The sequence below is a fragment of the Cetorhinus maximus genome, chromosome 13 (genome assembly GCF_964194155.1).
Source record: "Cetorhinus maximus chromosome 13, sCetMax3.hap1.1, whole genome shotgun sequence".
Classification (NCBI taxonomy): Eukaryota; Metazoa; Chordata; class Chondrichthyes; order Lamniformes; family Cetorhinidae; genus Cetorhinus; species Cetorhinus maximus.
Genome location: NC_135891.1, coordinates 44492897 through 44509670, shown reverse-complemented (window position 1 = coordinate 44509670; position 16774 = coordinate 44492897). Strand labels below are relative to the sequence as shown.

The window sequence follows — 16774 nt, the reverse complement described above, 5'->3', positions numbered from 1 at the left end:
AACGCTCCTTCATCTAGGCTGCCAAAGATCTGCTTCCACGTCATGCCAGGGCTGCCGTCTCCATCTCGAATGTCTGAAATGATCCTTTCATTTGAACCCAAAGTCCACTCAATGTCTGTGCAATAAAGTTTAGAGCCACCCATGTCCAGCGTTACATACTGGCGTACAACACACCAAAAAATATAAAAGGTGAAGCATACTCAGGCCAATACGACAAAAACAAAATCTAATTTTGACAATGCAAACAAATTAACATAACCTTCTCTGATCTTCATCCCCAGACCAGTAAACATAAACAAAACATTACTCAACAGAAGATCACCCATGACCAGACCCTCTTGTGCTCATGGTGCCTTAAACCTAAGATTGTGAGTGCTACGTCTTGGTGCCCTGCCTCCCCCTCCCACCCTCACTGGCACCGGCATTGGAGGCTGCCCGCTGACTCTAGTGTTTTGTTGGTCTTGATGATCTTGACGGTTGTCCTCTGGCCAGTGGAGCCTGTGCTGGCCCCGCCTGGGAGGGAGTGGCCAGTGCCACGCCTTTCAATTCCCCAGGCATTGCAGCCCCATCAGATGCCACAGTCACTGGCAGAGGGGCAGAGGAGCTGCTGCAGTCATCTAGAGTGCTCTGAGAGGAGCCCACAGAGACAACAGGCAGCTCTTGCGTCATTGTGAGCTCGGTTTGGACCTCCCTGCTCAGCACAGTGCTTATGCTTCACATGGACTCCTCCACAACAGAAACCATGGCATGCAGACCCTCATGGATCTCTGCCGGGTCCTCCTACACAGCCCGTTGACATCCAGCATCTGCTGCCTAATGGACGACTCCAGAGGCTCATCATCTGTCTTCGACTCAGCATTGTCCTGGTCTCCAGCAGTCCTCTAACTGCCGGCACCCTGGGCACTCTGCCTCCACCTGCTCCACTAATGAGTATGAAGTACCCTCATTGCTGTGCTCTGACATTCTAGCCGACAATCTAACGCCCCCCTGAGGTGCTGGTACCTGTGCTGGTGCCTGGTTCAGAGAGCGGGTGTGACGCAGGTGCATGTGAATCCTGGCAGTCCTCTGGCGTCAGGGGTGGCTCTTCGGGGTCCTGTGATTGAGTGTGTGCTGGTGAATCTAAGGTAGAACAATAACATGACATTAGTTTAAGTCATCACACTGTCACTGTGCATGCTAGGCACCCTGGTGAGACAATGGAGATCTGCATCATGGTGCCATCGTCTTTCAGTGATCAATAGGGACTCCAGTTTTGAGGTTCCCATCAATGATGAGGCTACAGAAGAATGTTGGCACCATCCAAAACTCTCACCTCTGTGCACTGCACTCTTCATCTGATACCCCAGCCTCTCCATGGCTGGTTGATTGAGGTGCGTGGTGCCTCTCCAGCTCCAAGGCTTCCTGCCTGAATCTGGTTAGGATTAGAAGGTTTTGGGGGCCTCCACCCATCCATGGCCTTTCAATGTTGTTATTTGTTTTCTTCTCCTGAAAGGACAGATGAGCGTGGATTAATCCACTCTCTACTTGCAGCGCCATTGCAGTCTGGCCAACCCCACCTGAGGAACACATTGCAGGGTACATCTGAATCATGGCCCTTGAGCTGCAAGGCACTCAGTCCAAGAAGCCAGGGCTCACCCCCTTGGCCAGCTCTGGTGTCATTGACAGTTGGCGCTCAGACTCTAACACCTCTGAGCTCCACGGGGGGGTCAGCCAGACCTTAATACTTCAACTCACTGATCCAAGTCCAACACGGTACTCACCCTTGCTGAGCACAGCAGGTCATTGAGACTTTTGTGGCACTGCACCAGTGTGCGCTGCACAACGTCGTGGCTGCTGACCTACGCTGTTACTTCCTCCCAAGTTCTTTTTGTCAGGTGCCGTGGCCTCCTCCTTCCATCTGAGGTCAAGGGTGTCCCTGCTAGCAGCCACCTCCTCCAAGGGCACCGCAAGGCACTTGTCCGAAAACTGGGGTGCTGGGTGCCCACCCGACCTGCCCTCCCACCTGAAGTCTCCAGTAGCACTTGAGGCCATAGCCTCGGTGTTCAGAACGCTGCAACTATGTTCCTCCCTGCCAACCTTCAAGGAACTGCCTGTGCCATTTTTAAACTGCGTGCCGGGTCGCCATTAGACCCGGCGGCCAACAGGCCCCTGCCCCTGTCCGGCCCTCCCCAACCATTGGGAAGACGAGTTTCACGTTGGGCAGGCCTTAATTGGTAAGCCAGCATGAAACCGCGGTTGAGGGGTGATCATGGGCCTGCTGATCGCACGCGCCCGCCAAGGGTAAAATTCAGGCCATTCATTTCAATTGTGCCATTGTGCAGTTGCTGGGTAAAGGATCAGCAACTCTCACACAAAACAAAATATATTTATAGTGAATTTTATTTTAACATTATTTTCTATTCCAGTAGGGTTGCTTCACTTGCTGTATGAAAACTGAAAGAGTCCCATATGACCATTAAGTTCCCTCCAGCTTAATTTGTTGAAGGAGAAAAGGTGAGATGAGGGAACAGGGCTCTATCTGAAATAAAAGCAGAAAATGCTGGAGTAACTCAGCAACAGTTAACACTTTGAGTTCTTCAGAGCTCTGAAGAAGAGTCATACGGACTCGGAATGTTAACTGTTTCTCTCTCCACAGATGCTGCCAGACCTGCTGAGTTTTTCCAGCATTTTCTGTTTTTATTCCAGATTTCCAGCATACACAGTAGTTTGCTTTTATCTTAAGACTCAATCTGAGTTCTGTCAATACCCCACAATTAGTTCATTGTCACCATTGCCTTAGTGGGGCCGTTGGCATTATCTTGACTCTTCTCTGGCTTTCACCAAGCCTCTCTCAGTCCATGTTTCAATGTTATCCACCCAGCCGATTTTTCTTCTTCCTCTTCTGTTTTTACCCTCAATTTCACATTCAAAATGTTGCCAGGACCCTGCTATTAGACAGGCTGTAAATGGAGGTTCGGTTAGCCATCTACATGTGTATCCCAGATGCAAGGGTAAGGTGAAAAGAAGGCAGGCTGCAAATGGGCCTAATGCCGTAACATGAGCAATATTACTGTACGAGAGTTATAAAATCTGGTGTTCTCCTACTCTGTCTGCGGTGACTTAATACAACAACATGGGCATGATTAGTTTATGGGAATTGTTCAACATTTCCACATTAAGGAACGTCAATGTCTAGGAATCAATGTCATTTGTTTAAGGAAGAATTTGCATCTGTCATAGCTCTGATGTTCCATGTGTTCCAGTTGTGTTTGTTTCTCTGTGGGATTCAACTTTCAGATACTTCCCAGAAGTCACTGTAAAAATGCTTAACTGTGGGGAGTGAAGACATGCCTTCCCAACGTTGACAAAAGCAGGAAGAGCATTTAATAACCTTCAATTAATATGTAATTCTAAAAATACAATATATTATTTACATAACTTCTTCTAAGTTTTACCAACTCGAAAATTTCTTCCCTTGCCCATGACCCAAGGAATAGATCATCTGTTAATGTGCTGCCTCATATCTGATGAATTTTTCTTACCTATCTATAGGAATTGTATCAAAATCCCTGGGAATAATGTCTGTGAAACTGCACTTTGCCTCTCCTGCTGATTCTAGTGGGGTCAACCGCAGCCGTTCATTTGCTGGCTTTGGTTCATTGCAAAGCAGAAGAACCCAGTAAGTATTATAGAAGCTTATCCAAGTGTGAATACATTGTGTTAATTTATGTAATAACTGATCAATTTTCTAATGAATAGAAAATTAAAAAGGAAAATCAAATCAATTATTTTTTTCTTCCCAAGCAACACAACTGGATTCTCCACAAAAGTGCAAATTGGTTTCATCAAATGTGCTGTGCTATCAGCTTGCAGGAAGCACACCCCTGTTATAATGTCTTGATTAATGCCATTGTCCCCTCTTCCTGAGGTGTTATTCATCACCTCCAGTCAGCATTCCACTAGTAACCCAACTGATGGGTGACAATGCTTAACAAAGCAAGGGACTGAGCAGGTGACTTGCATCCATGGCTCTAAAGTTCACTGTTTTTTGATCAGGAATCAAGCCTAGTGTCAATGAGTTGTTTTATTATTTGCATGAAAAATGTTAGATTGTTTGTTAGCCACATTAAAAAGTGCATAATATAGGAAAGATGATTGGGGCCATGCTGTAACACAGATGGATCAAACGGGGAGTTTTGATGATGTCAAAGCCCATGAGCGTGATGTTCAAATGAGATGATGAAGCCAGCAAAACCCCTCAATCACAATACAGGAGCCCACCTTTGATTTTACGTGATTTGTGTATTTACATTTATGGTTTGATGGTAAAAGTTGAGAGTTTATACATGCAAACACTCATACATTTAGGAGGAAGCTGGATAAAAGAGAAAGAAATATGGCTATAGGGAGATAAACTAAATAGAATGGAAAGAGGTTTATGTGGAGCATAAGCCCTGGTATGAGCCTGTTTCTGTGTTGTAAATTCTATGTATAATATTAAAATATTAAAAACTCTGTTTCTTCATCCTGCAAATGTATGGTGGTAGTTAGTGCAGATACATTAAGGTTATGGCTCTGAAATTCCGCAGGTGGTTTCCCAGTCTTCTGCAGTAATGGCAAGATACTAGCAGAAAATCCATAAACAAAATGTTACTGGTTAAAAACAGCCTTACTCAGACTTCTGAAACCCTAGTCCATGTTTTTATCATCTTGAAGCTAAAGGATATCCTAGCCAGCTTCCCTGCTGCAACCCCTTGGCATTATTTGCACAAAGTCCTAAACTTCCATTGCTCCCATCCTCCCAAAATGTAAAGAAATGGCAGTATACACTCAGTAGGAGTGATGGTAATAGGAAGGCTTTGCAGGATGTGGTTGAACAGAGAAATACAAGGGATCAAATGTATAATTCCATGGAAGTGTAGGTAGGTGAGGCTATTGCAAAAAAAAAAGAGCCTTTTGAGTCTTATATTAGGAACATTGATTACAAGGGTAAGGGCAGAATTTTATGCCTCGCAGGTGGTTGCGCGCCCGACCTGATTGGTTGTAAAATCGCATGAGATGATATTGGGTGAGCGTCTCGATGTTATCCCACACGCGCAGAATCTTCAGGTCAATGGGCACGCGTGGGTGTTGGAGCTGTACCCTCCATCAATTAAAAGGCCACTTAAGGTCATTAAAAACCCATTTGATCCCAGATTTATGATGCCCATGCTATTTCACGCTCGTCACACAGGCAAAATGGCCAGGTGGGCAGCCCACTCTTTGCAAAACTTCATCCAAGGGCAGGATAAAAAGTGTCAGCAGCATTGCCAGTGTGAGTAGTGAGGAGTTTAGGAAATAGTTTGCTGCTGGCTGCTTATTTAAACTTGACAGCTTCATCTCTGTTCTGAGCTTCATTCTTAGCATTTCCAGGCCTCATTTAAGGACTCATTGGCGTCTCCAAAGCCCCTGGAGAATTTTGATCGTGTGGACCCTTCCAGGTATCAGACAGCCTTCTGTAACCCTGGTAATGGGGATTGTGGTCTCTGCTGGAGACACCTCCTCTGAGGAGGAAGAGAGGGGCAGAAGGAAGTGAAGGCCAGGTGTCCCAGTGCAGCTTCCAGGGGAGTGACCTGTGGCAGGAGAGGTGCAGACATAAGGACACAAGGCTAGCAGAAACTCCAAGGTTTAAGTGGCCGCAGAAGATGCCACTAACCTGCTGCCAGGGTTTACAGGCAGCAATACAGCTGCCTCAATATGTCCGAGGTGCAATACCGAAGGAGGCTCCGCCTTTCCGGGGAGAGTGTGATCTCCATTTGTCAGATGATTGGGCCTGAAATCACCTCCAACTGTGTGGGCGGAAACCCCATGCCAGTGGTTCTGAAGGTCACAGGGCCCTCAACTTCTATGCCTCCGGCTTTCTCCAGGGGTCAGCGAGGGATCTTTGTGGAGTGTCCCAATCAGCTGTCCACAGTTGTGTCAAGCTGGTGACTGAAACTCTGTTCAGGCGGGTAATGACATTTAATCATTTCCGTACGGACAAGGTTAGCCAGTCTGTGCGAGCCAGAGGGTTTGCAGCGATTGCTGGGTTCCCCGCATCCAGGGTGCCATCGACTGCACACATGTGGCCATCAAGGTGCCAGCGGGTCAGTCGGGTGCCTTTATCAACAGGAAGGGATTCCACCCCATGAACGGCCAGATAGTTTGTGACAACAAGGCTCAGATGCCGCATGACTGTGCAAGGTATCCTGGCAGCTCCCATGACGCATATATCATCAGACACTCACAGATGCCAAGGCTCTTCAGTGCTCCAGCCCAGCTCAGTGGGTGGCTGCTGGGTGTCAAGGGCTATCCATTGAAAATATGGCTTTGACTGCTCTCCACCACCCAAGAACAGTGGCAGAGCAGCATTATAATAAGAGTCATGCCTCCACAAGTGCTGTGATAGAGAGGACCATGGGTCTTCTGAAGATGCACTTCCAATGCCTGGATTGTTCATGGGGAGCACTACAATATCCCCCAGAGCGATGTCACTGATAGTAGTTGCATGCTGCGCTCTCCGCAATCTGGCACTGGCAATGGGGGACCCACTGGAGGAAGAGGATCTTGACGCAGCTCCACAGCCACAGAGGATAAATCCAGCAGTTATTCAGAAGAGGAGCACAGTGAGGAGAACGCTGAGGGCATGGAGGCAGACCTCTGCATCCCTCAGGGAGGCAGGGACACAAGGGTCACCTTTATCCAGCGCTCCTTCAGCTAGGCTACAAAAGATCAGCTTCAACCCTAAGCCAGGGTTGCCACCTCCATCCCGGATGTCTGAAATGACTCATTCATTTGAACCCAAAGTCCACTCAGTGCCTGTGCAATAAAGTTTAGAGCCACTCATGTTCAGCATTACATACAGGCATATCCTGCACCCAAAAAAATAAATAAATAAAATACTCAGGCTATTATGACAAAAGAAAAAATTATATAACTTTCACACTCAAATCAAATTAACATCACCATCTCTGGTGTTTATGCTCACACCAGTAAACATATAAACAAAACATTTCAGAACAGAAGATCACCTGTGACCAGTCCCTCTTGTGCTCATGGTGCCTTAAACTTACGTTTGTGAGTGCTGCGTCTTGATGCTCCCCTCTTGCTGGCAGCAGCATTGGAGACAGCCTGCTGGCTCTGCTGTCTAGTTGGCCTTGATGACCTTGGCAGTTGTCCTTTGGCCAGTGAAGTCTGTGCTGGGCCCGCCTGGGAGGGAGCGGCCGGTGCCACGGCTGGCATCTCCCCCGTCCATCGCAGCCTCATCAGATGCCATGTTTACTGGCAGAGGAGTGGAACAGTTGCTGCCGTATTCCGAAGCGCCCTGAGAGGAGCCCGCAGAAATGACAGGCAGCTTGTGTGCCAAAGTGCGGTCGTTCTAGACCTCCCTGCCCGCGATTGATGGACGGGCACCTAGCTGAGATACTGGGTGCCGCATCCATCTCCCACACTGACACTGACCACCTGAGGTCATTGCCTGTGTGAGGGCTTGCAGGTCCGAGTGCAACCCCAGGAACCCCTGATTCTGTCACTGGAGCTGTCTTTCCATGAGAGTCGCCACTCTCACAATGGAGGAGGCAGTGCGCTTGGCTATGAGGGTCAACGCAGTGCTTATGCTCCACCTGGATTCCTCCACAACAGGGACCATGATACACAGACCCTCATGGATCTCCGCCAGATCCTCCCGCACATCCCGCTGGACATCCAACATCTGCCACCTAATGGATGACTCCAGAGGGTCAACATCTGCCTTAGAATAAGCACCCCCCTGGTCTCCAGCAGCCCTGGACACTCTCTGCCTCCGTCTGCTCCTCAAGGGATTGTAAAGTGCCCTCACTGCTGTGCACTAACATTCTTGCTGCTGATCTAATGCCCACTGAGGTGCTGGTATCTGAGCTGGTGCGTGGTTCAGAGAGCAGGTGCATCTGAAGCCCGGCGGTCCTCGGGCATCAGGGGTGGCTCTTTGGTGTCCAGCAAATGAGTGCGTGCCGGTGAATCTAAGGGAGAACAATGACATGTCATTTGTTAAAATCATCACACTGTCACTGTGCATGCCAGGCATCCTAATGAGACAATGGAGATCTGCATCATGGTGCCATCGTCTTTCAATGATCAATGGGGACTCCAAGTTTGAGGCTCCCATCAATGAAGAGACTACACAAGAATGTTTGCACAATCCAAAACTCTCACCTCTGTGCACTGCATTCTCACCTTTGTCAGAAATCCTTACCTCTCCACAACCAGCTGAGCGAGGCGGGGTTGACGGTTCTCCAACTCCAAGGCATCCAGATTAAATCTTGTCTTGATGAGGATGTTTGGGGGCCTCCGCCTGCCCTTGACCTCTCTATATTGTTGTGGCTTCTCTTTTCCTGAAGGGACAGAGGAGCATTGATTAGTCCGCACTCTACCTGCAGCGCCATTGCAGCCTAGCCAACCCACCTGAGGAACACCTTGCAGGGCACATCTGAGTCATGGCCCTCAAGCCACAAGGCACTCAGTCCAAGCAACCAGGGCTCGCCCCCTTGACCAGCTCCAGCATCATTAACAGTTGGCACTCAGACTCTAACGCCCCTGAGCTCCACGGCGGGGACTGCCAGTCCTTAACACTTCTCCACACTGATCTATGCCAACACAGTACTCACCCTTGCCGAGTGCAACATGTTATTAAACCTTTAGCGGCACTGCACCCATGTGCACCGCACAACATTGCGGCTGCTGAGCTCGGCTGCCACCTCGCCGACCACTCTTGGGCCCGACGATCCCATGTGCCCGCCAAGGGTAAAATTCAGGCCTTAGGAGGTAATGACAATTTGAATCACTTGTTGATTAGGACACAGATAAAGTGCCCCTTTAAGGGCAGCCCTTTATGGAAAAAATATTAAAATCATAAAGCGTGTGCAGCATAGGTTTACCAGAATTATATCAGGGTTGGGGAACTGTAATTAAAAGGAGAGACTTAAGATATTAGGATTATTTCTATTGGACAGAGAAGGCTTAGAGGATGGTTAATACAAGATTTTAAAATTAGGAAGAGTTTTTATAGGGTAAGTAGGAAAGGACTATTTCCCCTAGTTGGGGAGTCAGTGACAAGGAGTTACACGATGGGGAGAAAGATTAGCATAAATTATTTTATACAGAGCATTATTGAAACATGAAGTGCTAGCCACAAGAAATCATTGAGGCAGGCACCATAGTATCTTTTACATGAAAATTAGTTAAATATTTGTAGCAGAGGAGGATAAACAATAATGATTAGAGCATGGGTACAACTAGTTTTAGATTGCTCCAGCATACAGTGGACATTAGCACAATGAGCCAAATGGCCTCCTTCAGTGCTGTAACTTTTATGGGTTTCTATGGTCTGTATATTTTCCAAGCTGCACTGGTCATACATACTCCAGTAAGTTGACTATAAAATTATTGCTTTCAAATACAGGCCTTATCCGCCAGTCCTCCATCCATACATCTATCCTTTACTCCTCTAACACTGGCTCCTCTTTGCCCCTAATCTCTGCTTCACCTGCTACAATAATTTATAACTTTCTGCCCAGTCAACTCTTCATTGCAACCTTCCTCTCTGATTATAAAAACTTCCTTAAAACCTTTCTGTTGAAGAGTACCTTTGGTTCCACACCCACAATCCTCCTACTTTTCTCTTTTCCCTGCTGCTCCTTAATTACTGAATTAAGCTGCAAATGTTAAGTACTTTAAGAATCCTCTTGCACATGAAGACCTTATGGAGATGCAGGTTGCTGTATTTAGCCAATTTAATCCCCACTGATTCTTGCTGGGATATACATTCTGGCAGTCCAGTGCTTATCAAAAAGTGATGAGTTATCAAATCTGTCAAGGAATCAATGAATATGGAGTGATGGTGGGAATGTGGGGTGGAATTGTCCCAGATTAGTACTAAGTGCGTAGTGCATTTTAGCCATCAACCACAATGGCTGTTTTTCACGCCGTATCGTCCCAAACCCATAACAGTCATTATGCATTCCCCGGAAACATGCTGTTTCCATGGCGGGCGGGCTCTTATTCACCCGCCTCACCATCATCTCGCCATTTCATCTCACCGGGTACCATATTTAAGGTCCAGCCATGTGCACACCTCTCAGTGCTTCCAGCCCATGACTGCTGCACGAAGACAGGATGGCCCCGAAAGGCAAAAAGATCAGCCCCCAGGTTCAATGACGTGTCCCTTGAGCGCCTTTTGGGTGCATTGGAGGCTCGCCATGATGTCCTCTACCCTTGTTCTGGCCGCAGGATGGGCAGCAACCTCGCTAATCTGCCTTGGGAGGCGGTGGCTGTGGTGGTCAGAACCAACACTCTGCAAAAGAGGACAGCTACCCAGTTCCACAAGAGGATGAATGATCTCCTCCATTCCACTAGGGTAAGTAAGGGTAATGTAATTGCGTAATAAGTGTAGGAAATAGTGTGAGATGGGTTATTAAAATGAAGCTGTCTTTCAGAATTATGACAGTTCATTTTTTGATAAGGAGGGGGGATGTCATGAAGCTATTAATGTATATAATATTTTAGAAAATATTTTTCTTTTAAAATAGAGGCTTAGTTTGCAGGTATGTCTTAACTGGATTAAATCAGCTAGTCTGGGTGCTTTGATGTATTAGTTTGAGATGTAGACAGAGACATAGCGTGCATTTGCATTTTTTGAATAGAGCATTCAAGAAATGGGGTGAAAACTTGACATCAATCTAGCAGATATTAATCCATATGTTTATATTACTAATAAAATTAGTATTATGAAAGGGCTTTCATTGTTAAAAGGTGAAGTGCAAAGAGGTAGTTAATCCAATGAGAATTAACATTCAATGGAGCTGGTAGGTATAACTTCAGTAGTTTTCGGGTGTGCAGGCAGAGGCAATGTAAGATCAAAAGGCAGCTGCAAGCCTTCAACTGGCTCCACAGTGGAAAAAACCTCATTTTCAATTCGTACGGTGAAAATGCTTTGCCTGGTGTTTTGGTTAAGTCTATAGATTGTTGTTGCCTTAATGGAGATTAGTTTGGGAATTTGTTAAAAGTTGTGATAGTAGTAATTTTTAACCATGTGTATATACTTTAACCTGTGTAATTATAAAATGTTTCATTTAGTTTTAACGTAAAACCTTGAGAACTAGTGGCCTGATTCCTGAGTTTAGAGTCGCATCTTAAATATAACACTTAAAATTATTGATTATGACAGTTGTTTAAAGTTTCCCTCTGGGATTTTTAAATAACTCCACTTTAACAACTGCATCGGTCATAACAATCGGTCATAACAATAATCATTCTCAACTCACACACTCTCAAATCCATCACACATCCACTCTCTGCCAATTCAAGGGACATCATAATTCACTCTCTTATACACACCTTCATTGTCCTCATCCCATCCATGGGATCACTCACCACCCACACACGCCAGGCATACTTATCATCTGGCATCCAGCTTACAGTCTCTCCATCTCTATTTAAGCAGGAAAAGCTGGCACACAACAAGGTGGAGAGGTCGCTTACTGGTGGAGGAATGCCCAAAATCAAGATCCTCACGGACTTTGAAAACAGAGCAATCAAGCTGGCCGACGAGGATCTGGACCATTCCTGTGCTGACGGTGAGGTCGGCAGTGCTCTACCAAGTGAGGATCCAGCAGTGCAACATCTATCAGACAACCATGCTATGAGTGATGTGTCCTCTTTCACAGGCCACTGCCATGCACTAATTATTTCTCCTTGCTTCTGCAGGCACAAGTGCCAAACAGCCGACGGAATCCACGACCCAGGGCCTCCAACCAAGCCCCGAAGAAGCCTCTGTAGAGGAATCTGGAGACACCCTCCTTGAAGTCCCGTCACAGCACTCGTCCACACCCTCCACTAGCACAGAGACACACACCTCGGTGGGATCTAGCTGTCAGCTGCACTCCTCAAATTGCACGATGGAGGAGTCTGTCTGCCTTTTAGGCGGAGGTGATAGCACCTGCATGCCAACATACCAACGTCAACACTGGTAGGGTGGCAGCCGACATGGAGACCTTGTCCAGGAATTTGCTCCTGCACTGCTGTGCGGGCTCAACTCCATCGTTGAAGCCATAGTTAGCCTCCAACAGTGTGTATGCGAGAGAGATGTGGGGCAGCTGGATCTCACTCCAGCTACCCCTTCTCCTCCAGGAGTCAGCCAGGAGCCCTTGGGCACCCATAGGGAGGAGGATCAGCAGGTGCACACCCCAGGACCATCACCCAGGTGACTCCGGGAGTGTCCAGCCCATCCAAATCCTCTCTTCCTGTGACCCCAGCAGCTCCAGATCCACAGCTCAAGGAGGGTGCCACTGCTACAAAGCAAGTCCCTGAAAGCAGGCTGGGGCACCTGCCAAGGTCATCACAGACAAGGCATAGCAGCGAGCAGGCTGCCTCCACCTCCGCTGTGGATGTCCGGGGTGCAACAAGACGTCGTGGCAAGGTTAGGAAGTTTAAGAAGATGTAGCTGCATAGCCTAGGCACGGGTGTTAATCACTTGTACATAATGTTCAATATTGTTAATAAACTCCCAAGAATATCTCCCTGCCTATGGCTCCTTGTTCTGATGAGCAGTATTTGTGTCATTCAGCTGTGAAGCCTTTCTGCACAAGGTAAAGGCAGGTGTCTCAGTCCAGGGCCTCTTCCCTGTGCTTTGTGCAGCCTCCAGACCAAAGTGATGGTCTGGCCTCACATTCCCTGGACACATTACTGATGCCTACACCTCGATGGTGCTTGTCATTGCTGCCAGAATGTCGTATGCTGGCATCACAGAGTTTTGTCATTCTCTCAGTGTGCTCTCAGCACCTTTAAAGTGGGGCTGGCCCCCATCTCTTCAACATCTGTGACCAGTGACGCTGTGCTCCTGAAGGGCTCAGGTGCTGAAGTCAGATAAAGGATCAGATGCTTTTAAAGGTTCACAGCTGCGTCTCTATGATATGAGAGCTGCCCTCGGGCAGACAGGAGTCAGACATTCTCAGACGCTATGTGAAGGTCTATGGAGTGTCCTCACTGCAGGTCGTCATCATCCTCCTGCAATCGAGCGACTATTAGGGCCTCCACTGCATCTCCATGACAGGAGCATTCTCACAGAGGGTATTCGCACTACCATAAGCCGGACTGGAGTCAAAGGTTCATACATGCAATGTGAGGATCTTATTGTGTCTTCTCACTGCATGTTGTCATCATCCTCTACAAATGTAGCAGCTATGGGGTCTCCTGAGTGCGTCTGCCTCGTCTATCCAGTATGATGGCCTCATTGCCGTCATTGACGCCTTCATGGACCTCCTCAGCGTCATCACTGTCCACATCCTCCTCATCGGAGGTGACCTCCAGCTCCTGCATCTCCTCCTCAGCCAGCTCCTCTCCCCATTGCAGCACCAGGTTGTAAAGTACACAACAGGCGACGACGATGCGTGACACCCTCTATGGACTATATTGCAGGGCTCTACTAGACCGGCCCAGGCACCGGAATTTCATTTTCTGCATCCCGGTGGTTTGCTTCACCAAGTTGCGAGTTGCAGCGTGAGCCTCATTATACCGTCGCTTTGCTGCAGTCTGAGGCCGTTGCACGGGTGTCATCAGCCATATCCTCTGCGGGTAGCCCTTGTCCCAGAGGAGCCATCCCTGCAGCTTCTGTGGATCCTGGAAGACGTCAGGGATCTGTGACTGATTGAGAATGTAGGTCTCGTGGACACTCCCTGGGAACCATGCGCAGACCTACAGGATGTGTTGATGATCGTTGCACACCAGCTGCACATTCAGCGAATGGAAGCCCTTGCGGTTGACATAGTTGACTGTGTGTTGTGGTGGAGATCTGAGGGTCACATAAGTGCAGTCAATGGCAGCCTGTACCTGTGGGAAACCCGGGATCTGGGCAAATCCAATCACTCTTGCATCCTGGCTCTCCTGGTCCCGGGAGAATTGCACAAATTTGTGTACCCTTGTGAAGATGGCGTCTGTGACCTCATGGATGCATTTGTGGATGGAGGCTTGTGATATCCCATGGAGGTGACCTGTGGAGCCCTGAAAGGAGCCACTGGCATAGAAATTGAGCGCTGCTGTCATTTTCACGGTCACTGGCAGTGGATGCCCTCCATGCCCATGCGGTGCCAAATCCACAGTAGTTGGCAGATGTGACTGACCAGTTCCCTAGAGATGCGCAGTCTTTGGTGACACTGGTTCTCGGTCATCTGCAGGAATGAAAGGCAGCATCTATAGATCCTGGGTCTAGCGAGGCGCCGACCAACAATGCCTCACTGTGGCTCTTCTGCGGGGTGTGTGGGAGCCCCAGCTGCCCCTTCTTTCAAAGGGTGCTGCTCCTCCCTCTGTGCAGCCAGGCACTTCAGTCATTTTTTTCTCTGTTGTCTTTGTTCTCTTTACGCCACGAGTTCACCAAGCTCCATGATCCTGATGTACTCCTCCTGCAGGATAAAAGAGAGAGATGCTTGGGTTAGCATGGGTGTACTAAGAACTTCTCTTGGTTCAGTCTGAAGGCCCCTTAACGCATCCTGGAGAATGCTGGCTTCTACTTGGATGGCCAGAGAGTAGTGTGCTGCATGGCTTCCCGAAACCCCAACCACCTCCGCCCCACTCCACCTGGCCGATTGACTGCAGCCTCGTCCATTGGACTGCATGCTGTGCTCTCAGCTCAGGCGCAGGCATTCTCCTAACCCACATTGCAAGGCTGCACTGTTAGCTTGAACCATCGGAGAGACTTGTCCAAACTGGGGTGATGATATTGCAAGGGGCTGTGAATGCCTCCAGCAATGACTGCTCCATGGTTAGCATTAACAAGGAGGTGTACAACATGCCCAGTCGCCCAGCTGTTCTGCGGTCCACTAAAATGCTCATTAGTTTGCTGTCTGTGTCTGAGGGGTGGAAAGCTCTGGAGCACTTGGTGGAACTTTGATGCCTCTGCATTGCTTGAGTTGGCAGATAAACTGGAGGCCCAACTGCAATCATATCATTGTGACTGCATCTGAACTGTCTCAGCTGCAGGGGAAGGTGTCCCCAATGCATGGCCGCTTCCCTCATCCACCCACCTCCAACTCCCCCATGTGCCTGTGCACTACTTCAACCTCAGGGCAGCCATTGCACCCCACCCCACCAAAGTCACCTCCTCATTGCCCCTCCTCCCCCAAACGAAGTCGTCTCAACAGCAGGGCAGCCTTTGTAACCCCTCCCCCCACAACACGCCTCAACAGCAAAGCAGCCTTTGCCCCCACTCCCCCAAACAAAGTCGCCTCAAATGTAGGGCAGCCTTTGTCACCCCTTCCCCCACAACACACTTCAACCTTGAAGTCCAACAGGCATCCCTCGTAAGCACTCCGCAATGTTACTGTGTACTAACCTCTGAGTTCCCCTCAAAGTGCAGCTCGCCAAGTGCATGTGTTTTATATGATGTTGTGAAACGCGTCGGCGTGCAATCACACCCATGTGGGAGGACGATCCAATGGGGAGCGATGAGTCTGATGGACTAGCCGTGTAATGATATGCTGATGTATTGCAATGAGGTTTCCGACGTCCAATGGCGGGAAACAGGCCCGCCATCGATGGGCTGAGTGGACAATGACAAATTGGTTTTATGACGTCGTGAAAACGATTTTTGGCCTTCTCGCCATATTGTCAGCTCACGTCACCGAATACGCCCGACGCCAGCAGGCACGGATGATTTTGCCCGTGGAGGTAAGGCACAAGATCAGCGATGATCTTATTGAATGGCAGAGCAGGCTTAAGGGGCCATATGGTCGACACCTGCTTCCATTTCTTATGTCCTTTTGTTCTGGGTTATGAATGTTGGCAGATGATTAACTTATGTAGGATATCATAGCTGACCCTAATTTAGAACTTGCTGACAGCCATACATTTACCATTAGGGATTACTAGACAGTGATCAATATCACAGATCTTGGCTGCTTTTTCCTCTTCCCAACCAAACCGTACTAAGTGTAATTGCAACAACCAAACTGCTGAGCTGTATGAGATTGGTTAGTTCAGCACATATTGATAACCAAGCCAGGCACTTTCTAGTGTGCATGTTTTAGTGTTGTACTGGGTAGTGCCTCCACCCATTAAATCACTGAAGTAGTCAGGTCTGGGTTTTAAAAAATAATCTCTTAATTTGTAGTTTACTGATTTCAGGAAGATTTACTAGTGCCAAAATTAAAAGACTGAGGAGTGATACAGAATGACTTTACGTGATGTGACTCAAAAATCATTGAAATTTAAATAAGAAAAATAAGAATCTCTCGAATTTGTTTTAAAGGATGTAAGGGGTGGTGGTGTGTGTGTCAGCTTCACCTCTGACTTCTCAGCAGTTTGAATCGCTCCCACTCCCTGGGTTCTAGACCTTGGACTTATTTGGGGGTTGTGACAAAGTGCAGCAGACAACTGGTTTTGGTGCAAGAAAAAAAATTGAGTTTACTGAAGTCACAAATGAATTTATAACAGGATTACACTGAGATTATACAGACCTACAAAGTACACTTAGTTAAGAATGGGGAACACACGGCATAACGAGGGAAAATCATGCTACTAATCCCCTTACCCTTGTCCCACCCCCAGAACCTAACTACATTGAACTAGGAGAGGTCAGGGATCATGCTCACCAACCAGGGTTCCTTGACAGTTTGAAATCCAGCCAGGTAAGCCGGTTGCAGTTTTGGAGTACGCTCTTTGTGTCCTCTGGGGCCTGCCGTCCCCACGTGGTCCTGGTCTGTGGAATCTGCGAAGGTTCTTCAGTTGGGTGGAGGGCACAGTTGTGGATGGT

The 16774-nt window shown here is 48.0% G+C and overlaps 1 protein-coding gene across 6 annotated transcripts in view; it reads left to right on the top strand.

Moving 5' to 3' along the window:
- The window catches only part of ripor3 (RIPOR family member 3), a 295541-nt gene that overhangs the window by 116803 nt on the left and 161964 nt on the right, over positions 1 to 16774 (top strand). For 3 of the 6 annotated variants that reach the window (XM_078555329.1, XM_078555333.1, XM_078555328.1), the window contains one exon: positions 3532 to 3658. The exons of the other annotated variants lie outside the window; for them this stretch is intronic. In XM_078555329.1, the coding sequence (XP_078411455.1) occupies positions 3558 to 3658 (101 nt within the window). In that variant the 5' untranslated portion in view covers positions 3532 to 3557. The remainder of the gene's footprint in view (positions 1 to 3531; positions 3659 to 16774) is intronic. 6 annotated transcript variants of the gene reach the window in all.